This window comes from Saccopteryx bilineata, chromosome 4 (genome assembly GCF_036850765.1).
Source record: "Saccopteryx bilineata isolate mSacBil1 chromosome 4, mSacBil1_pri_phased_curated, whole genome shotgun sequence".
NCBI classification, from domain to species: domain Eukaryota; kingdom Metazoa; phylum Chordata; class Mammalia; order Chiroptera; family Emballonuridae; genus Saccopteryx; species Saccopteryx bilineata.
The window spans coordinates 150,895,626-150,918,253 of NC_089493.1; the positions used below are offsets into that span (position 1 = coordinate 150,895,626).

At 42.4% G+C, this 22,628-nt stretch overlaps 2 protein-coding genes, 1 non-coding gene and 1 pseudogene across 4 annotated transcripts in view; 2 read left to right on the forward strand and 2 right to left on the reverse strand.

The window, feature by feature from the left end:
- LYRM7 (LYR motif containing 7) overlaps positions 1-8,627 on the reverse strand; it is a 34,570-nt gene extending 25,943 nt beyond the window's left edge. The window contains exon 1 of one of the 2 annotated variants that reach the window (XM_066272244.1): positions 8,372-8,627. In XM_066272244.1, the coding sequence (XP_066128341.1) occupies positions 8,372-8,404 (33 nt within the window). In that variant the 5' untranslated portion in view covers positions 8,405-8,627. The remainder of the gene's footprint in view (positions 1-8,371) is intronic. The other variant, XM_066272243.1, reaches the window with a different exon arrangement.
- LOC136334001 (heat shock protein HSP 90-alpha-like) lies at positions 361-7,735 on the reverse strand (annotated as a pseudogene).
- A 4,880-nt stretch (positions 8,628-13,507) lies between the features above and the next one.
- HINT1 (histidine triad nucleotide binding protein 1) lies at positions 13,508-20,188 on the forward strand. The gene is made up of 3 exons (XM_066272242.1): positions 13,508-13,750; positions 15,813-15,917; positions 19,865-20,188. Exons 1-3 carry the CDS (start codon positions 13,640-13,642, stop codon positions 20,027-20,029), a joined length of 381 nt encoding a protein of 126 aa, XP_066128339.1. The 5' UTR covers positions 13,508-13,639; the 3' UTR covers positions 20,030-20,188.
- Positions 20,189-21,228: 1,040 nt separating this feature from the next.
- LOC136336756 (U1 spliceosomal RNA) lies at positions 21,229-21,388 on the forward strand. The gene has a single exon (XR_010731578.1). It is a non-coding gene; the product is annotated as a U1 spliceosomal RNA (small nuclear RNA).
- Positions 21,389-22,628: the final 1,240 nt, after the last annotated feature.

Genomic DNA, 22,628 nt, shown 5'->3' on the forward strand with positions numbered 1-22,628 from the left:
AAGCCCCTGGGTCAAGGCACATATGAAAAAGCAATCAATGAACAACTAAGGTGTCCCAACGAAAAACTGATGATAGATGCTTCTCATCTCTCTCCGTTCCTGTCTGTCTGTTCCTAGCTACCCCTCTCTCTGTTCCTGTAAAAAAAAAAATAAAAAAAAAGAGAGAGAGAGAGACAAAAAAAAAAAAGGACTAAAAAAACCCCTCCCAGACATGTACAACAGCAGTTGTGGGGTGGGGGTGGAGGAAGAGGGTATAGGGCGAAAAATGGTGACGGATGAAGATTTGACCTATAGTTCACTGTCCCTCAGACTGTTGGAGGGCCACCACATACAGTGCTCCTCTCACTGACCACCAATGAAAGAGGTACCCCTTCTGGAAGTGCAGTGGGAGGCTGGATAAATGGCCTCAGGGGGCCGCATGCGGCCCGCGGGCCGTAGTTTGGGGACGCCTGCAGAGATGTGTTGTAGAATTGGGCTTCTGAAACCTGTATAATTATGTTAATCAGTGTTTCCCCCAATAAATTAAATTAAAAACATTTTTTAAAAGTATTGAACATGTGTACAGGTAATTCTTCAAGTGAGCTTAGTCTATGTCCTCCATGCGTGACACAGCATCATCTCCTTTGAAGGGCAGCATCTCCTCAGTTACAACACTGCTGTCATTAGCAATGCGGTCATCTTCATCAACACCAAGATGAAGTTTGATCATCTTGTATATTCTGTCATCATGTGTCTGAGGATCTTCCAGATTGAAGCCAGACAACAGCATAGTCTCATAAAGCAGGACTTCACAGACTTGTCATCGTTGTCAGCCTGATTTCTGCCTTAAGATCTTGATGTTGCAATGGTTGGAGTTTGTCTCCAGGTGTTTCCTTGCTGCCATGTAACCCATTGTTGAGCTTTCTCTCAGGCCTGAGCCTTTATGATTCTTTCCATAGTGTGCTTTTCAACAGCAGGTGCTTGTGACAATGCAGTCTGGTGATGCCACCAATTGGCTTGACACTATCATCTTTTCCTTTTTCTCCAAGATGTTCTTCATACTTTTGCAGAAGTTTTCAAACTTGTTTTTTTCCTTTACCTGAACTTCTAGAAGTTCCAAACCCTCTTTGGTGACTCACACAAAAGTCTTTCTCTCCATGTTCATCAATAGGTTCAATCACATATCAGTGTTTTTCACCCCTACCCCTCCAGTCCACCGACCAGTGCTGGTCTGCCAGAATTTTCCTGCAGTCCCAGAAGGAGTTAACCACAATGATGTTGATACCACTGGGGGGAAAACACTGATATAGCTCACTTCTAGGTTGTGCTTCTGAAGATGCTCTAGGAAGGCCAAGTTAGGTACTGGTCCTTAGTCTCACCTGTGATGTAATAGATGTCTTTCTGGTTCTCTTTCATTCTTGTGCAATAGTCCTGGAAGGAAACCATCTCATCATCATAAGCCAGTGTTTCTCAAACTTTTTGAAGTCAGGGCGCATTTAAAATTCTACAAATAATTGTAGGCGCACTATATATGATACAAATATCTGAGAAATATAATAAGTCAAATATTAAAGAAAAAAATATAAAGTCCAAGAGTGCTTTTATGGTAATCAGGCAAAATAAATACAACAAAATTCAATTTATTCTGACATTAAAAAACATTTTTATGTTATATTTTTTGAGTTATGCTTTTTAGAATTCATAAAAAAGGGGTTAAAATTAAAAAATGACAAAAAAGTTATCTTTTTATATATATAGATACATTCTTAGTAAGATTTAGTAAATTCGGCAGGTCCCAGCACAAATGTGTTAAGTTTTTTCATTCTTGTGTTTATGAGAAACATGAGCCTGATGTGTCCTAGTGATTTCTTCAATGTTTAGGCATATATTTGAAAGGCAAACTCTCATTTCCTTGTCAATACATTGAAGAATTCCTCTCTTTTTACTCCTACTTGTGTTGAGTGCAGAAAACCCCCACCATACATATCATCTTAACTTTACACCAAACAGAGGATAGAAGAAACTTGCCTCCAGTCTTTCTGGGGAACATGGAAGGTAGTGTAAACAATCCAGCACCACAGCTTAACAGTCTTTTGCAACTTAATCAGGCAAGTGAGGTGAGGGGTTGGGCAGACTGTCAGCTTACAACCAATTCCCCACACCTCTGTCCCCCAAAAATCTAAACTCCAAAAACCCTGTTGGTGTTTTGGTCCTCAACAGGCACATATTTCTCTGGAATACCATACGGCACACCTGGAAATCTTCTAGGGCGCACCAGTGTGCCCTGGCACACACTTTGAGAACCACTGTCATAAGCAGATGTGCATAGTATTTTAATAGCTCTGAAAGCTTCTTCCAATTTTGAGAGTCTCCATGTATTCCAAGTTTAGTATTTTTAAAGAACTGCTCATAAAACTTTTTGTACTTCTCTTTATATTCTGTCAGTTAAATGAAGAGTTCTAAGCAGTTTTTAAGTTCTTTCTGATAACTATTTTATTTTTAAGTGAGAGGAGGGGAGACAGTGAGACACACTCCCACATGAGCCCAGATCGAGATCAACCCAGCAACCCCATCTGGGGCCAATATTCACAATTGAGCCATTTTTAGCGCCTGAGGTGGAGGCTCCACAGAGTCATCTTCAGCACCAGGGGCTGATGTGCTCGAATCAATCGGAGTCATGGCTGCAGGAGGGAAAGAGAGAGAAAGCGGGGAGAGGAAGGGGTAGAGAAAAAGATGGTCACAGTCACTTCTCCTGTGTACCCTGATCAGGAATCAAAACCAGGACTTTCACATGCCAGGTCAATGTTCTACCACTGAGCCAACTGGCCAGAGCCTCTGATAGCTTTCTAAATTTTGCTTTGTTGTAACACCTCCCAGGAAATATTTAAAGGAAGATTCTCAGAGTCCACCACACTTCTAATGCAATCGAGATATTCAGGGATTAGCTCCTTACAGTTATCCATGATATAAACTGTGAACATACAACTTAATGTTCTTTTCTTTATACTATTTTCAAATAGGACAAAGAGAGCACATCTTGGGACAAAAGGAAGGGTTCTCACTTCCAATTGTCCTTTAACTGAAAAATGTTCCATTGTCAAGTGATCCTCCCAGTCATTAGTCAAGCTCTTGTACAATTTCCCATGTTTCATTAATAATATTCAGTATTTCTGGTCCTAATTGACTTTTTTTTCCCAGTTCTTTTGTGTTTGTACGTGAGAAAGGGGAAGTGAGGAAGGGGGGAAGAAAGAGAGATGGGAAGTATCAACATGTAGTTGCGGCACTTTACTTGTTCACTGATTGCTTCTCATATGTGCCTTGACAGGGGGACTACAGCTGAGCCAGTGACTCCTTGCTCAAGCCAGTGACCATGGGATCATGTCTATGATCCTACACTCAAGGTGGATGAACCTGCGCTCAAGCCAGTGACCTCAGGGTTTCAAATTTGGGATCTCAGCATCTATGGTCGACGTATATTCACTGCACCACCACTGGTCAGGTGGTTTTTCCTCATTGTTGTACTTCTTGATCATCTTCTTGCCACCATACTTTTCTTCTTCCTCTTCATCAAAACCAACATCTCTGATTGCGGGTTTGTCATTGGACTCCTTTTCTTCTCTTTTCCTTCACCCTCATCATCACTAAGTTCTTTATCATGTTCCTTCTCCACAAAGAAAGTAATGGGGTAGCCAAAAAAATCGAGTTTTGCCACAATCTCCTATATCTCTCTCTCTTCCCCCTATTCAGTCTGGTCTTCTTTCAAATACATGATAACCTCTATTTCATGATCAATGGGTTCCCCTGTATCAGTCCTAACTGTGATCGATCCTTCAGCAGAAGACTCCTAGGCTCATCACTGTTACATTTGGTAATCATGGTTACTTTTTCAGCAACCAATAGGCCAAGGAAAACCTGACACCAAACTGATCAATCATAGAAATAACTGCACCAGCTGGCAGTGTTTCCATGAACACTTTGGTCCCAGACTTGGCAACAGTACCTAGATTATTGATCAAATCAGCTTTGGTCATTCCAATTCCAGTATCCACAATAGTGAGGGTTTAGTCTTATCAATTTGGAATGAGATTAGTGTGTAGCTCTTTCCCAGAGTTGAGTTTACAGGATCAGATTTCACATCTGATCTTGTTCAGAGCTTCCTGTGAACTTGAAATAAGCTTTCTCAGAAAACTCTTTGAGTAGAAAGTATCAATGATTGGTGACATAAACTGGGCAATTTATGTCTGTAAGGCAAATGTCACCACCTCCTGCTCCTCCTCCTCCTCCATCAGCTGGCATGAGTCTGGGTTTCCTTAGGCATATAAGCTAAGGGACTGCATGGGCTCTACAGTAACATAGTATCAGGATGCAGAAATAACTGGCCAACTCCTTTTTTCCCTTAAAATTATTTTTCTTAATAATTTTATTGAGAAAATTAAACTTAATGAGATGACATTGATCAATGAATGCATAGGTTTCAGGTAAACATTTCTATAGCACTTGAACTGTTGACTGTGTTGTGTACCCACCACCCAAAGTCAAATCATTTTCCATAATAGTATATTTGTCTCTCTTTACTACTATTTCTTAATCTTTACACATTTATCACCTTTATTATTATTAAAATTTTTATTTTAAAAAGAGAGAGGGGGCTCTGGCAGGTTGGCTCAATGGTAGAGCATTGGCCCAGCATATGATTGTCCTGGGTTCAATTCCAGTCAGGACACACAGGAGAAGCAATCATCTGCTTCTCTACCCCTCTCTCTCCCCTCTTTGTCTCTCTCTTCCCCTTTTGCAGCTATGGCTCTCAAATGGTTCCAGTGCATTGGCGCTGGGCGCTAAGGATGGCTCTGTGGAGGCTTCACCTCAGGTGCTAAAAATAGCTAAGTTGAGAGCATGACTCCAATAGGCAGAGCATTGGCCCCAGATGGGGGCTGCCAGGTGGATCCTGGTCCGGACACATGCAGGAGTCTGTCTCTCTATTTCCCCTCCTCTCACTTAGAAAAAGAAGAAAATAAATGAAAATAGAAAGGAAAAGGATAGTATCAAAAAAGAGAAAAGACATTCCACAGAATGGGAATACAGTATTTGCAAATCATATATTTGATAAGGGGCTAGTTATCTAGAACATACAAAGAACTTTTACAACTCAATAACAATTTTTTTAAATAGGCAAAGGATTTGTTTTTTGTGATTGCTTTTTTTTTTGGGGGGGGGTTATTTATTGATTTAGGGAAAGGAGAGATAGAAAGGAGTGTAGATGAGTGGGAGGCATCAACTCGTAGTAGTTGTTTCTTGTATGTGCCTTGACCAGGCAAGGCTAGGGTTTTGAACCAGCAACCTCAACATTCCAGGTTAACGCTTTATTCACTGTGCCACCACAAGTCAGGTGGCTAAGGATTTGAATAGATATTTCTCCAAAGATAGACAAATGGCTATTAAAGCCATAAAATGCTTAATACAATCTGCCATTTGAGAAATTCAAATTTAAATTTCAGTTATACTACTTCACTCCAGTAGGAGGAGTATAGTCAAAAAGATAGTAAAAAATGAATGTTGGGAAGGATGTGGAAATGTTGAAACTTACACATTATTGGTAGGAATGTAATATGGTATAGATGCTTTGGAAAACAGTTTGGCAGTTGATCAAAAGTTATATGTAGAATTATCATATGACCCAGAAATTACATTCCTAAGTATATACTCAAGAAAATGAAAACATGAATTTACACAAAAACTTATACATGAATGTCCATAGTAGTATTATTCATAATAGTGTCAAAAAGTAGAAACAAACCAAATGTTCATCAACTCATGAATGGATAAATAAAATGTGTGGTATATTTATACTGTCATGGCTTGAATTGTGTCCCCCCCAAGACATGTTAAAGTCCTAATCCCCAGTACCAATACCAAAGTCCTAATCCCTAGTACCTGCATATGTGATCTTTTGGAAATAGGTTCTTTGCAGATTTAATCAAGTTAAGATGAGGTCATCATTACTGTCTTGGAGCTATCAGAGCTAATAAGACTTGTAATAAACTTCTATTAACAAGCAAGAACCAGCCCTGGTCAGCTGGCTCAGTGGATAAAGCATTGGCCCGGCATGCAGACATCTTGGGTTCAATCCCCGGGCATGGAATACACAAAAAGCGACCATCTGCTTCTCTTCCCTTCCCTCTCCCCCTTCTCTCTCTCTCTTCCCCTATAGCAGCCAGTGGCTCAACTGGTTTGAGTGTCAGCCCTGGGTACTGAGTATAGCTAGGTTGATTCAAGCATTGGCCCCAGATGGGGGTTGCCAGGTGGGACACATGTGGGTGTCTGTCTCTCTAGCTCCCTTCATCTCACTTAAAAAAATAAAAAAAAGCAGAAAGCTAAGTCATAGATTGTCTTTTCTTCCCCCTTTACTTATAGTAATAAGGCAAATTTAGGCAGTGTATATACAAAATGTATTCTTTAGAGTGAGATCAAGTTGAATCTGACTTTGCCACTTACTGTAAGCTTGGATAAGTTACTCAGATATTTATCTCAATTTTTTTTTGAAAAATGAAGTATTACGGTGACACTAGTTAACACAGTAATACAGGTTTCAGGTACTCAATTCTATAACACATAATGAGTTAATTTTAAGGATGTAAGGTATAATTTCTGTATTAGATTTCACTGTAGTCATTATTTACCTATTCCTTCTAAGTCTGAGTAATATGCCCCTCCTGAGTATATTCCCAGCGATGGGTACTTACTACACCGTATGATAATTCCTTATTTGCTGTGCCTTACTTCATCAAAGGTTACTTTTGTACATTGAATACACACATAGTATAGGTGTACTCTATACATCAGGGGTCCCCAAACTTTTTACACAGGGGGCCAGTTCACTGTCCCTCAGACCGTTGGAGGGCCGGACTATAAAAAAAACTATGAACCAATCCCTATGCACACTGCACATTCCTTATTTTAAAATAAAAAAACAAAACGGGAACAAATACAATATTTAAAATAAAGAACAAGTAAATTTAAATCAACAAACTGACCAGTATTTCAATGGGAACTATGCTCCTCACACTGACCACCAATGAAAGAAGTGCCCCTTCCAGAAGGACAGGATAAATGGCCTCAGGGGGCCGCATGCAGGGGACAGGATAAATGGCCTCAGGGGGCCGCATGCAGCCTGCGGGCCCTAGTTTGGGGACCCCTGCTATATACATAGTGAGCCTGGCTAAAAGTAGTTTTTGGTAATGAGTCCTTTTATCTGTATTCAAGTTTTCCAAGCAACTTCCCATTTTTTCAAGCACTTTCCCTATGCTACTTCCTTTTTCTGAAATGGTCTTTTTCTCTCTTCTCCTAGCTAATTTACAACCAAACTTCAGGTCTCAAACCTAACTTAAACTTCTATGAGAGGTGGTTTTTTTGTTTTGTCTTTTTGCTTCTTTCCAGATAGCTAAATCCCACTTATATGAACACAAAACACACTATATTTTCAACTCAAGGTACTTAATACAATTCTAATTAAGTAACTGTCAACCTGCTAGACTTCTGTATGAAGGCAAAAGTGGTCTGTTTATTGTTGCATCCACCCACTATGCCTAGATAGTATGGCTACATGTTGGCTGTCAGGTACTATTAACTATTATAGACTATCATATTATTTGAATGACTAACCTTTTACCATTGTTTCTATTGATGCTATGACGTATATCAAAGCTACTGAGAATCCCACGGTCTGCAGAGAAAGGCATTGCTTGGCGGTCCCTGTCATTGACCATAAGCATAGCTTTTTCTCATATTGTAACTGGCCACTTTCTCCTTTCCATGCCTGTGTTTCAGAGTGACAGGGACAGGTCCCAACTGGCTATGCTGATAGTTAAGGTTAGATAACTCGTCGCTAATAATTGTGCACCGGCCAGGAACGTGCGTCAGTTGACGAGAAATGAACCGGCTACCAGGTCCTCAGGGTTGTGACTCGGCAGCACTTGGGTCTCTGTTCTGTGTCGTGGTTATTTTTGGTAAGTGAATTTGCCGCGAGCCGGTTCCCTTAGTCCCCAGAGCCCCATGTACTGCTCAGTCACAAGAATCCACTTCCCCCCTAACCGGACGGCTGGAACACAGGACTGCCTTGGGGACTCGTTCACAGTGCCAAGGACGGGAAACGGGGCCCTCACACAAATGCTCGGAGGGAGGATGAGCCGCGGGCAGAATTCATGTCTTGCAACACGAACACGCTCGGCACCCCGGTAGACTAAGAACTAGGAGCCACTGCGGCCTCCCTCCCTCCCTCACACCAGCACAAACCCTCTACCACCCACATCCTCTGCGGAGTGCCTGAACCCCAGCTACGGCACTCAGACACCATCCATAGGCCGCATCGCATCCAACACCTCCCAGGCCCTGTCACCTTGGCAGCCTGACCCATGTCTCTTCTCATCATGACGGTTACCTCTCCAGTGGACAAGTCGCCCCGCCTCTAGGCAACCAATCACGGCCTGGCGTGCGCAGGCCAACGCCAGTAATCGCGTTCCTAACGCGCCCCAACCAATCACCAAACAGTATCTCTTTCGTAGTACCGCCTTCCGCGTGAGGGGGAGAGAAAGGCGTTTTGCTAAGCCGGCACCTTCTTGTAAAACCGCGAGAAGCCACGGAGGCCAATTACTGGGGAGAGGAGAACGGAAACCATTTGGCCGCTATGTTAGTTAGGGGCAGAGGCACTTCCGGGTTTTTATGCTGCAACCTCTGGTGGCGGAGAGTGGTTTGACCTTTAATGGGTGACTTCCGCATCTATACATTATTCACTACCTCCTGTTTCGGGGTTGAACTTTTTTGTTAAAGAACCCTTATTTTAACATTTTCCAGTTGCGACTGTCTTCTTGCAAAAGTGAATAAGTAGCCCTGGCCGGTTGGCTCAGCGGTAGGGCGTCGGCCTAGCGTGCGGAGGACCCGGGTTCGATTCCCGGCCAGGGCACACAGGAGAAGCGCCCATTTGCTTCTCCACCCCTCCGCCGCGCTTTCCTCTCTGTCTCTTCCCCTCCCGCAGCCAAGGCTCCATTGGAGCAAAGATGGCCCGCGCACGCACGCTGAGGATGGCTCTGTGGTCTCTACCTCAGGCGCTAGAGTGGCTCTGGTCGCAACATGGCGACGCCCAGGATGGGCAGAGCATCGCCCCCTGGTGGGCAGAGCGTCGCCCCTGGTGGGCGTGCCGGGTGGATCCCGGTCGGGCGCATGCGGGAGTCTGTCTGACTGTCTCTCCCCGTTTCCAGCTTCAGAAAAATGAAAAAAAATAAAAATTAAAAAAAAAAAAAAAAAAGTGAATAAGTAAGAGCCAAGCCATAACAACTGTAGCGGACATTGATTGGAACGCTGACTCCCAAAAGTGCTTTGCGTAAGTTCTGATTTACTTGCTTAAGACCACAGGGCGAGTAAAAGGAGGTCTGGGATACAAATCCCTATGCATGACCTGAAAGCCTAGTCTTGCCCTCTACACATCCAGCCTGCTCAACTTGCCTTACTCCTTGGTTTTGCTACTCAAGAGGTCCGAAATAGTTTAGAAGCAGCATCACGATCAAAGAAAATCATAAAGCTTTAAGTACATTTTAACTTACGAGCTTTCAAACATCAAGAAAAATCTCAACCTTGTTCCCATTGCATAAGCATTGGTTGCCTTCTGTACCCCCACAGCCTTTCATATTAACTTTTAGGTAAAACCGACTTTTTTCCCCCCGACTTTTTATTAATAATGAAAAGATTTTAATTGATGGATCTCCAAGACCCTTTTCCTTCTTTGTGATTTACATCATGTGAAAGTCATCATGAAAATAGCAAGGTTTGTCGACTTTGCTTTTTTAATTAAAAAAATTAACTTGTCAATTACAGTTGACATTCAACATTATTTTATATTAATCTCAGGTATACAGCATAGTGGTTAGACACATAATTTACCATGTGATCACCTGGTAAGTCTAGTCCGCTCATGGCGCCACACTTATTACATTATTGACTATATTCCCTATGCTGTACTTTATATCCCTGTGACAATTTTGAGTCTACTCTGCTTTTTTAAATTAAAATGATTAGGTTTGCAGAAGAGTGTGTAATCCAATCAAGCAATTAAACCAAATATACTAGGTATTTTCTTTTATCCAGGAACAATAAATTAGATGATCTTGTGGCATTGCATTGCTGAGTCTTCTGATTGCTAATGAATGATAAAAAGATGCTTATTTTCATTTACAGTTTAGGATCATTACCCAATTTTGTGAAAGTTTATAATTCATTGTTATAATTTCTGGAGGCCTGTATTCAGTTAACCAAAATCCCTAATCAGCCAATATTTGAAAATACAGTTCCCATCATGCTCAAATCAGTTCAGTCCTGAAGTTTCTCTTCTCTTAGAGAAATCTCTATGGTCCCTTCAGCTTTTCCATAAATGGGGTGACTATTCTGGTTGTTCTGGAATTTGTTCTGGTTTGTTGGTATCTGACAGTGTGGGAGCCCAGAACTGAACAGGAAATTCCAACATGTTCATCATGTAAGTTCATGGAGCTATGTGGGAGGCAGAATAATGACCTCCAAAATCCTAGGAACTTCTGAATATGCTACCTTATATGACAAAGGGGACTTTGCAGATGTGATTAAGTTAAGAATTTTTGAGCCCTGGCCAGATAATTCAGTTGGCTAGAGCATAATCCAGAAGTTCAGGGAACATACAGGACTAGATTGATGTTCCTGTCTCTCTCTCTCTTTTTTTTTTTTTTTTTTTTTTTGCATTTTTCTGAAGCTGGAAACAGGGAGAGACAGTCAGACAGACTCCTGCATGCGCCCGACCGGGATCCACCTGGCAGGCCCACCATGGGGCGATGCTCTGCCCATCCTGGGCGTCGCCATGTTGCGACCAGAGCCACTCTAGCGCCTGAGGCAGAGGCCACAGAGCCATCCCCAGCGCCCGGGCCATCTTTGCTCCAATGGAGCCTTGGCTGCGGGAGGGGAAGAGAGAGACAGAGAGGAAGGCGCGGCGGAGGGGTGGAGAAGCAAATGGGCGCTTCTCCTGTGTGCCCGGAATCAAACCCGGGTCCTCCGCACGCTAGGCTGACGCTCTACCGCTGAGCCAACCGGCCAGAGCTTCCTGTCTCTCTTTCACTCTCCTTTCCTCTAAAATCAATTAAAAAAATTTTTTTTTTAAAAAGGGTTTTTGAGATGGGATAATTATCCTGGATTGTCTGGTGGGCCCAAGAAAATCACAAGGAACCTTATAAATGGAAGAAGGAGGCAGAATTATGGAGCGGTCTGAAGATACTATACTTCTGGCTTTGAAGATGGAGGAAGAGGGCCCAAGCCAAAGAATGCAGGCGGCCTCTAGAAGCTGGACAAGGTAAGGGAACCATTCTCCCCTAGAGCATCTGGAAGGAATGTAGCCCCTGTAATGACACCATAATTTTAGCTCAGTGAAACCCAATTTGGACTTGACTTCCAGAATACCATCTGATTGTTGCCTTTTCCATCTTCAAAGCCATAGTATAGCACCTTCAATCTTATACTCTTGCCCCTGCTTCCATGATCATATCTCCTTCTCTGTCACTCTCCTGTGTTCCTTTGAAACTTATAAAGGGCCCTGTGATTATATGGGCCCCACATGGAAAATCCAGGAATCTCTCTACCTCAAGATCCTTAACTGATTTACATCAGCAAGTCCCCTTTACCATGTAAAAAGTAACAAAATTATGGGCTCCAGAGATTAGGACATGGTCATCTATACAATAGTAGCTTGGATTAGGGTGATTGGGTAGAGGTGAGAAGTGATTAGATTTATGAAATGTGCTGAAAGTACAGACAGAAGAGTTAAGGATGATTTCAAGACTTTTGGCTTGAGCAATGCAGTGAATGATGTTATAGCAGATATAAAAATGCCACAGGAAGAGGCTTTTCACTCCATTGTTTGTTGTAGAGAAAGCAGAAATAAATTTGAAGTGCCAAGTAGAAACCCAAATGGAGGTGGTGAGTGGGCAGTAATATGTACCATAGACCAATCTGGAATTAAGAAGGGAGGTAGGTCAGGTGCTAAACACTGGGGAGTCATTGCTCTGTAGATGATAAAGTCCCAGACTTAATAAAAGGTGACCATATTATTTATTAACTAAACCAGTATATATGTATTTTTTTTAACTTTTTGACTATTTCAGACTTACAGAAAAGTTGCAGTAATAGATACAATTTGCATATACCTTTCACTCAGATTCCCCAAATGTTCTTAGTTTTGTATCTCTTTACTGTTTGAGAGTTGCCAACATGATACCCCTATTCTCCTAAATACTTCAGTGAGTTGTTTCCCATGAAAAAGGCATTCTCTTACATCAGTGTTTCTCAAATTATAGTTCCAGGGCCAGCAGTAACTGCACCACCTAGAAACATGTTAGAAACCTAAGTTATAGAGCCCCAGCACAGATCAACTGATTTTGATCGTTTTGCTGTGGATACGTGAGGAAATTAACATGCCTTTCAAAACTACTATATAATTTATAGGCATTATTTAGATTTCACCAATTGTCCCAGTAGTGTCTTTGATAGCAAAAGTAACAAATGGGACACTTTTGATATCAAAGGGGGCTGCTAAAGGTATTTTCGCAGAGATAAAGTGGTAAAATATAATCATATAGGATAGTCCGGGAGGTATAGTTAATTTTTCTTAATAAGGACACTTGGAGATTGTTAGCTAGAAAAGAGGGCCAAGAACAGAATCCCTGTGAAGGACAGAGAAATAGGATCCAGACGTTGGTGAGTGGACTATTGCTAAGAGAGAATGGTCAACAGTGACCCATGATGCCAAGAGGTCTAGTATGATGAGAACTGGAATTAGCTATCGGATTTTGTAAGGAGAGGTCCTTAGTGATTTTCACAAGAGAGGAATGGGCTCAAAAACAGAAAGATGAGAATGTGGACACAAGATACAGAAAACTCTAAAATAGGAGCAAAGGTATGGAGGAAGATGTGGGGTAAAGGAAATTCTGGTCCTTTAAGGTGGGGCATTTGACATCGTTGATTACTGCCAGGAAAAATTCTTTGTAGGAGTGTAGGGGCATTTATACACTACTGATGTCAGGTTCGCGAGATTTTTTAAAATCTCCCCAAGTGATTTTAATGTGCAGTCCCGGTTGAGAATCACTGTTAGAGGGATGGGGAAAAATGATACAAGATCTTACGTGCTGGAGTCAAGAAATTTCTTAGCTGTGTCTAAGAAATTAACGTGTCACGGTATCTCACCCAGCAAACATGGCCAGCACTGCTTGGATTAACAAATCTTTTCAGTTACAGTATCCACTTTTTCCTACAAGGGTCCATAAAGCAAGCGAAGAATGGCTTATAACAGTAACTTCTGCCCCTGAGAGACAAAAAAGGAATAAAGAAAAATGACATCAGTGCGGCTCCTTGCTCCTTGGAGGAGCCTGGAATCAAAAACATTTCCCGTGTCGGGTATCGCCCCGCCGCTCGCCTTCGGCTGCCACGCGGCCGCCGCACCGACAGCGGAGGTAGCCAGTGCGCAGGCGCAGGACCAGGTCGGCAGCGGGGCAGCGGTCCCGCGCAGGCTTGGCCGCGCGCTTCCCGCCCCCTGCCCACTCCCCCGCCCCACCCTGCTCCCGAGCTTCTCCCCTGGCGGAGGTGCGGGTGGGGAGCCGCGATGGCTGAGGAGATCGCCAGGGCTCAGGCCGCTCGGCCTGGTGGCGACACGATCTTCGGGAAGATCATTCGCAAGGAAATCCCGGCCAAAATCATTTTTGAGGATGACCAGGTAGGCACCGGGCGCTGCCTCGTTCGTGGGCGGAGGCGGGCGGCCATTCCTGGACCGGGGGTCCCGCGGAGAGAAGAGAAGGGTCGGGCGGCGGCGCGGGGCCGCGCGAGGACGGGACCGGGCGCCCGGCGCGGCCTCTGCCTCGGGCCCCCAGCCAGCGGCCTGCCGGCGCGTGCCGGCGCTCCGGTTACGCTTTATCAGCCCGGGCGCGGGCCGGGCCAGGCCGCCGGGCGCCCGCGGGGCCGCCTCGCGGGGTCTGGGCGCGCGTGCAGGGCGCGCTGGGTCCTCGGTGTGGGCGCCGCCCGCCCCGCGGCTGCCTCGGAACTCGGCTGTGGCAGGAATCTCACAATCTCGCCCGCGCTCTGCCTGACTGGGCGAAACCCGATCGCGCCCGGACTCGGCTCAATCTCCGCGATCTCCCGCGCACAGGCGGCCTACGGGCGGTCCCCGGAGTCTTGGGGCTGGGGAGCGTGTGGGGCCGGCCCTGAGCCCTCTCCTCCCCGCCCCCAGCCCCCTCTCCTCCCCAGGCCCCACTCCTCCCCGCCCCCAGCCCCAGCCCCCACTCCTCCCCGCCCCCAGCCCCAGCCCCCACTCCACCCCACCCCCAGCCCCTACTTTGTCGCGGACTTGAAGCTCAGTGGGCCCGCTTCCGGGATTGGCTTTCCGGGTGCCCCTCCCGGGGAGAATGGTCCCGTTTATATTTGTCAAAAAGCACTTTTATGCCAAGAGACTAGAATCGTAGTTCTTGATGGCTTCACCATAAGTGAAGTTCAGTTTAGAAGGGCCGAATTGATGCGACTTTCAGACATCTTGGGTGAAATATTTAGTGGGCCGTAGTATTTATGGGTTTGGATCTCAGATAAAAAGATTGGCAGAAAGGTTGGATGATTTTACATGATTCTGTAACCTTTGTGAAATTAAGAACTATGAAATATAAGGAAGACATTCCACTTCATGCTGTTAGGAGTGTTCTTACATTCAAAATGTTAAGCTAAAATATAATTAGCTTCCTCGAGGATAACTTTAAATATATTTGTTACTAGTTGGGGAAGTTCTTTTTGAACTGTTTTGGAGAGTACACATTTCTTTTGAAATATTTTCAGTTGGTTTTTATAAGTGATCGTTAAATACTGACTTTTGAGCCACCATAGTCCCAACTGTACAGCAGCATGAGGCAATCTAAATGAATCAGCATTTGGTATGGAATACCCAGCAGAATCACTGACATAGGTAAGCAAGATAGGTTCTAAGTAGCTTACACCTTCAGTAGGGAACAAGAGATACAAAAACATTCTGTATTTCTTAGTATACATGCTACTTATCCTCTTCATTTCTACAAAAAAGAATAGATATATTTCTTAAATTGTTTAGTACAATGGGAAGAAATAGGTATTTATGTAATTACAAGTATGTAATTAAAAAACTGATCACTGCAGTAAAGGAATAAACCTGGAAATTACACAGCCAAGAGCTCCTGGCCTAGGTGGAGAGGGGAATCAGAGAAGATATCCTTGGATATCTTCTGGGAGCTATACTGGGAGCTGAGGAATGAAGAGCCGTTTAGGTTGGCCGAAGTTGGGGTTAAGGGGAGAGAGGATCATTGTAGTGGAGGAAACTGCACTTGAAAAAGCCCAGAGGCTAGACAGAGATGGACAGTGTAACTTGAGCTGGAAGAGTTATATGAGATCAAACGGGAAAGGTAGAAAAGGATTTGCCTATGTAATTTGTACTCATGCTTTGGATCTCACTTTAAATGTTGCTGCCTCAAAATGGTTGGCCCTGATCACCCAATCTAAATCAGGTTTTCCTCTGATAATCATGTATTTCACCCTTTACTTTCTCTTTGTACCATGTAGGTTCTTTGGTTATATTTTTGTTTAAAGTGAGTCTTCTCATTAGACTGTAAATTCATGATAAGTATCAGGAAACTACATGTATTGGGTACAGTACTGATTTCCTAGCATTTTACTATACAGTGTCTCCCATGGGGTTATTGTGAATGAATTAAGTTTAGTTTACTAAATGATATACTAAACTTTGATTTCTCCCCTCTCCTCCTTAGTGTCTTGCTTTCCATGACATTTCCCCTCAAGCACCAACACATTTTCTGGTGATACCCAAGAAGCATATATCCCAGATTTCTGTAGCAGAAGATGATGACGAAAGTGTAAGTAAATTTACTAGCACAATTTTTATTTTCTTGCTTTTTAAATTGGGAGACTAAATTTTAACCTTAAACTGATGTTATATTTTCATCTTACTAAGGTCATTACTTAGGAAAACTAAATCATTAGGGCTTAAATACAATGTATAAATATTTTGAATTTTAAATAATGAGATATAATTGACATTATATTAGTTTAAGGTATACAACATAATGATTTGAGAGATGTATTTATTATGAAATGATCACAATAATTCTAGTTAACATGCATTATCGCAGTCTTAAGCAGAAAGCATTCTTCATAAGGATTAGTTGATGAGACTCATTTTTCTTCAACAAAGAAATAGCATATCAGCTAGGAGGGGTTAATGAACTCTTCTTTTATTAATACTGTTAAAGGAAAGAAAAATAATTATTTGGTTTTGCCAGAAGGTACAGACCTCAATTAAAATTGTTTCCTAACCCTCTGTGGTAGAGTGTATAATTGCTTTTAAATATTCACTGTTCTTTAGAGGTGCATTATACTTGCTGCCTCATTGATGTCAGTCAGGACTGGTGATACTGTGATAAGGTGCCAAGAAATTGCAAAACTTGTTAACGTTATTAGTACAGTGTGTCTGTATAGTCAAGGTGCACTTTTAACCGGTCACAGGAAAGCAACAAAAGACGATAGAAATGTGAAATCTGCACTAAATAAAAGGAAAACCCTCCCAGTTTCTGTAGGATGATGTGGCAGCGTGTGCGCATGCGCAGATGATGACGTAACATCATGTATACAGCGGAGCAGCCCACAGCGATGCCAGTCGAGATGTGGATGGTACAGAGGAAAGTTCAGTGTGTTCTGTGGCTCGCTAAATTCGAATCCTTGACCAAAGTGTAACGTGACTATCGGCGCATTTATAAGGAAGCGCCACCACATAGGAATAACATTCCTTGGTAGGATAAGCAGTTGAAGGAAACCGGCAGTTTGGTGGAGAAACCCCGTTCTGGTAGGCCATCTGTCAGTGACGAGTCTGTAGAGGCTATACGGGATAGCTACCTAAGGAGCCCTAAAAAATCTGTGTGTGAGCCCACATCGAACTGCACTGAATAGGTATGAAACTGGGAGAGTTTTCCTTTTATTTGGTGTAGATTTCACATTTCTATTGTCTTTTGTTGCTTTCCTGTGACTGATCAAAAGTGCACCATAACTTTACGGACACACTGTATTTTAAAAGGAAGAGTCAGGCCCCCTTACCCCTCCTTTCTGAAGAAGAAAAATCAAGAAGATAAGCTTATCTGAAACTTCTTGTTCCCCTTCCTTAAGATCCTTTAGGAGACAATGTTTACATATCTTAATTAAAAATTCTTACGCTGATCCTAACTCTTCCTCCCCTCCTGGAGTCCTGAGAGTGACGTATGTTAGAGCCTAGACCAGTGGTTCTCAACCTTTCTAATGCCGTGACCCTGCAATACAGTTCCTCATGTTGCGGTGACCTCAAACCAAAAAATAATTTTGGTGGCTACTTCATAACTGTAATTTTGCTACAGTTATGATTCGGAATGTAAATACCTGATATGCATTATGTATTCTCATTGCTACAAATCAAACATAATTTAAACATAGTGATTAATCACAAAAACAATATTTAATTATATATTGAGAAATATTTGTTACTAATGGACCTCCTTACCTATCCGCCGCCCCCAATAAACTTCTATAGGAGGCAGATCTTTTAAACTGCAGAATCTGCACAGCAGATTCCTCGGTGTGAGGCCTCTTTCAGTCTATTGGGGGTGGCGGATTCCACCTTTGGAATTTTTCTGCTCTAGGAAAAGTTCTAGCGTGAAAAAAATTAAGCAACATGCTCTATATTTGAGCAGAATCCGCTGCGGCCTCCCATTGACTTGAATAGGAGAGGAAGAAATGTGTCGGAAACTGTCATTTCTCTGCCTCTCATTGAAATCAAAAGGAGGCTGCAGCGGATTGTGTGGTAACCCGAGATTCTCGGGAGCTCTCTTCCACAAAATTCTCCGCACTCCCAATGAAATCAATGGGCGGATTCAATGCTGGAAACCATTGATTTCAGCAGTTTCCTCATTCAGAATATGGGAAAATAGTGGGAGATATGGGAGATAATTATACATTGGGGAACAGTGTGAACTACATCTTATAGTGGTCTCTTATAGTGTAAGACCAATGTAGTTCACACTGTAAATGTATGGTGCTTTGTGTAAGTGTAAGCTGCTTTGTGTACTGTGTAATGATTACACACAAAGCACCTTACACTTACACAGTATTGTGTGTATGGTGTGTGTACTGTTTTTACATTATTAACCTTTTTTACACCAGCAGGCTGTCTCGCAGGCTCTCTTGGCTCTCCTGGCTCTCCGCCTCCTAGGCTTCTGTCCTCCGGCGCTTGCTGCACCCACCCACTGATGACGTCAGCAAGCGCCGGACACACATAATGCGCTGCTATGGACTGTGGAGCGTTCCCCCACCCCTTAGACCCCCTACGGATGATGCAGTCACGTCTGCGCATGACCGCAGGCATTCAGTTTGGAACGCGCGGTGTTCAAGCTGAATAGTGCTGCTGCAGATGGTAGCGTGGCTTCTCAGCGGCTAAAGCCATCGGAAATATGTATTTTCCGATGGTTTTAGGCGACCCCTGTGTTTTGGTCGTTTGACCCCTGCCGGGGTCGCAACCCACAGGTTGAGAACCGCTGGTCTAGACAAAGGGATCACGAGATCACTCCCCTTGCTTGAAAAACCTGCATTCTGTAACATTTTATATGCTTTGTAATAATCATCCCTTTTGAAATCCTTTATATGTATAAAAACTTGTGAACTAAGCAAGGAAGGACTAGTTTATTAGGTTTCCTAGTAAGCTAGCCCTAACACTCTTAGCAAAGGTAATTTCATTTAGGTTCTCACTTTATTTTAAGCTAAACATTTCATTTCCCACTATTGTGGCAACAGGGATAGGTTGTAAACCCTAGAAGATTTGGGAATGTCTTTGATATGTAAAACATTTGCTGCTACTGTGTTGGTATGGTAAACTTCTAGCACTGCTATGTTATCTTGTGGTCTTAATATGTAAGAATGTTTTTCCTTTTAATAGATCCTATAGATAAATGTTGCAAGCTTATCAGTGAATGACTTTAGTACCTTGCTCCCCTCCTTTTCCCCCCAGCCAGTATGTGATCATGTCTATATAACCAGCCTCAGAGCTATATTCTGAGCTACATGATTTGGGATTGTGCCCTGTGTAGCTAGTTAGCTAATTAATAAACTCCTCAAAAATTCATCTGGACTTGGTGTCTTTGTGGAACTCGCTGGTTACATTACAACAATATGACTTTATTTGGCCAGTGAATGCAAGCAGAAATGATGTATGTTTTTTGAGTGGAAACTTTAAACGGTAGCACTTGGTTTGCCATGTCCTCTTTTTCCTCTATCACTACGATTATTCGACTGCTGCTTCAGCCTGGATTTCAAAATGAAAAAAATATAGAAATAGAGCCTGGTCAACTTGTGATGAACATGTAGTGAACACAAGAAATATTTCTTTGTTTTCAACCAGGTTTAGGGGTAGTTTGTTACCACAGCATAACCAAATCTATCCTGACTGATACGCTGCCCCATAACAAGCAAGCAGGATGTCTTGCTTTATTAAGAACACTTAAATGCCATTTGCAGTTTAATTTAAAAATTGTTTCAAGTGAGCAATAGATTTATGTTTCTAATTCTTTTATTGAAAGAGTAATAAATATGTATTTGATCTTACTGGGTTTTTTTTATTGTAAGTTATATTGTATTAGGATTAAAAGAGTTTCCAAATCTTTGCCCAAAGAAGTATGTTTTCACCTGGCAGTTTTTTAATTTACTGTTTCAGCTTGGTAGTTCATTATTTAATGATAGAAAGTTGTAAATTGCTTGAATTTAAGAAACTTTTATTCCTCTTTGACAGCTTCTTGGGCATTTAATGATTGTTGGCAAGAAATGTGCTGCTGACCTGGGCCTGAAGAGGGGGTACCGGATGGTGGTCAACGAGGGCTCCGACGGCGGGCAGTCTGTCTATCACGTTCATCTTCATGTTCTTGGGGGTCGGCAGATGAACTGGCCTCCTGGTTAAGCAGGTCTGGGGGATAATTTTCCCTGCTGTAGGCAATGATCAGTTTTGCAGGTTCTACTATGTTAAACAGTACACTTTATTTTTGCCTGTGTATGGAGAGATTAAGGGAATAATTTCTAAAACCCATGCATAATAAAAGACATTGTTGCATGTTCTGAATTCTGTATTTGAATTATTTTAAAAATAAATATGTTGGGATGTATGAAGGTGGTGATCATAATTTGGGAGGTTTTTTGGTTATTTCTCTCCAAGGAGGACTTAACTTATATTCACTGTTATAATGGTGTGACTGGTTTTTGAAGACAACTTTCAAAATTTCATATATTTAGCTTTAGCTTTGAAATACCCTTTTTGCCCAGGAGAAAATTTTCAAATCCAATTCTTTTATTTTCTAAGAACAAGGAATATGTGGTTTGATTGATTCAGAAAATGTCGGTTCGGGTTTAGAACCAGATTTTTGTCACTTGTTTCCCCAGGACTGTTGGGATAATTTAGAAAGGATGAAAGTAGACTTGTCACAGAATTTTGATGACCATGTGAAGCCATATATTGGTATTTCATTATCTAAACTCTGGCTGAATATTTATTATAGAGACTTGAAAACCTATTAGAATTAACTTCAAAGTGAAAACTCGTTGATTTGAATGTGTATGTGCACGCTAGCAAACACATTGAAGTTGTGCATGAATCTGGCTACGTGGAATCAAGGAGGGAGCCTCAGGGGCTGAGTTCTTATGTAGACTGACAACGAACTATTTTCAGTGTTACCAAGTACCCTAGCCTTTCTGAAGGGTTTGACACCTGTCATTGAAAATTGTTTCTCTTCTTAATTTTTAATTTTGTTAGTGATTTAAAAATATTTTGAGGAGATTAGGGAAATTGGCCATTTATGTCTTATAAATAATTTCCCCCCAAAAAATAATTTTGAAAATTATTTTTTACTTTTACAGTGTTTAAAATATTTGTATAATTAATGTATCAATTTTTATTTTATATTTTATTAAAAAATTTTTTTTCCTAATCAACTTATATCATATTTTAAAAGGCCTTTCCTACCTCGGGAGGATTTTTTTTTTTAATTATAGTTTTTCTCCCTAATACTTTTATGGCTTTACTTACTTTTATGACTTTTTTTAAGTGGGGGAAGTTCTGAGGAAGAGTTTGGAGAGGTTTTCTCCACTGTAAAGAATGTAATGAGAATACTTACTTGGCAGGGGAGATACCATGATCACGAAGGTGGTTTTCCCAGGGCGAGGCTTATCCATTGCACTTCGGATGTGCTGACCCCTGCGATTTCCCCAAATGTGGGAAACTCGACTGCATAGTTTGTGGTAGTGGGGGACTGCATTCGTGCTCTCAAAAAAAAAAAAAAAAAGAATGTAATGAGAGAAGCGTTTGTATTATGTGCTAACAGGGTTGAGTCAGCTTTCTTTAGGCATATTTCTCACTAATTTTGTCAAACCAGTGCTAATAAATCAGGAAGACAACTGCTAATTTGTCTTGCTGGTTGTATCTGTGACTTTTCTGTGTAAAATGATTCTGAGACAACTTTCAGTAAGTGAAGGGTGGGGTTCCCACACAGCACCGAGTTCCTCTCCAGACACCAGCTGGGATGTCTTACAGTTCAGCTTAGTTCTGACCTGTCTACCCAGACATAGCGTCGATTCCACGGGTTAAGGTGCAGTGCTCCAAGACTCCTGGCTCCCCTTGCCAGATACAAGTCCAGGTTGTTACCAGTGCTTTTGACCAACTGGCTATAAATCAGAGATTTCTAAGACCCACCCTCCTCAGGTTCAATGTATTTCCTAGAGCTGCTCACAGAACTGAGAGACACAACACATTTCCTCCCAAGAGAAAGTGGAAAGAAAAATGCCAGAAAATGTCTTTTTTTCTTTAAGGTGAGAAGAGGGGATATAGTGAGGCAGACTCCCCCATGCGCCCTGACTGGGATCTACCCAGCAACCCCACCTAGGGCCAGTGCTCTAGTACTGAGCTATTTTTAGCACTGAGGCTGATGCTTGGACCAACCAAGCTGTCCTCAGCACCTGGGGCCACACTTGAACCAATTGAGCCACTGACATTGGGAGAGAAGGGGGAGAGGCAGAGGGAGGGAAGCAGATGGCTGCTTCTGTGTGCCCTGACCAGGAATTGAGAATTATGTCTTTTTTGAAGGGGCTCTTCAAAAGGTCCCATAACACATCATTTGCCACCTTAAGCTGTGAGAAGCTGAGTACCTTACCTCCTTAGAAGGGAATGAAAGTGGAGTAGATTTGGGGAGACAAGTTGCAGCCTCTGCTCCATCATTGCTGGACGGTATTCACAAGTATGGAAAAGCAGCCAGGCACTCTTAGACTTGACCTGAGTACTGATAAAGACTGCTCCCATAGTCACAGTACGGCTGTGTTCACTCTTCCAGTACTGACTCAAGACAAGGAGATACTTGACCACTATTTTCTGTGAATAATATATAGTAGTGGCTGCGACTTTAATTCCAACTAAAGCTCCTGTGCTGCACTCTGCTGATGCTCCATCATTCTGACTTTAATATACTTTTTGCTACTCATTATGACTTACAAAATAAGCAATTGAATTTTTAAAG

Excerpts from the sequence above, each read along its gene's own strand:
- HINT1 (XM_066272242.1), top strand. The coding sequence starts at position 13,640 with ATGGCTGAGGAGATCGCCAGGGCTCAGGCCGCTCGGCCTGGTGGCGAC. Across the intron at positions 13,751-15,812 it reads TCATTTTTGAGGATGACCAG|TGTCTTGCTTTCCATGACAT; the intron begins GTAGGCACCGGG and ends TCTCCTCCTTAG. Across the intron at positions 15,918-19,864 it reads CAGAAGATGATGACGAAAGT|CTTCTTGGGCATTTAATGAT; the intron begins GTAAGTAAATTT and ends CCTCTTTGACAG.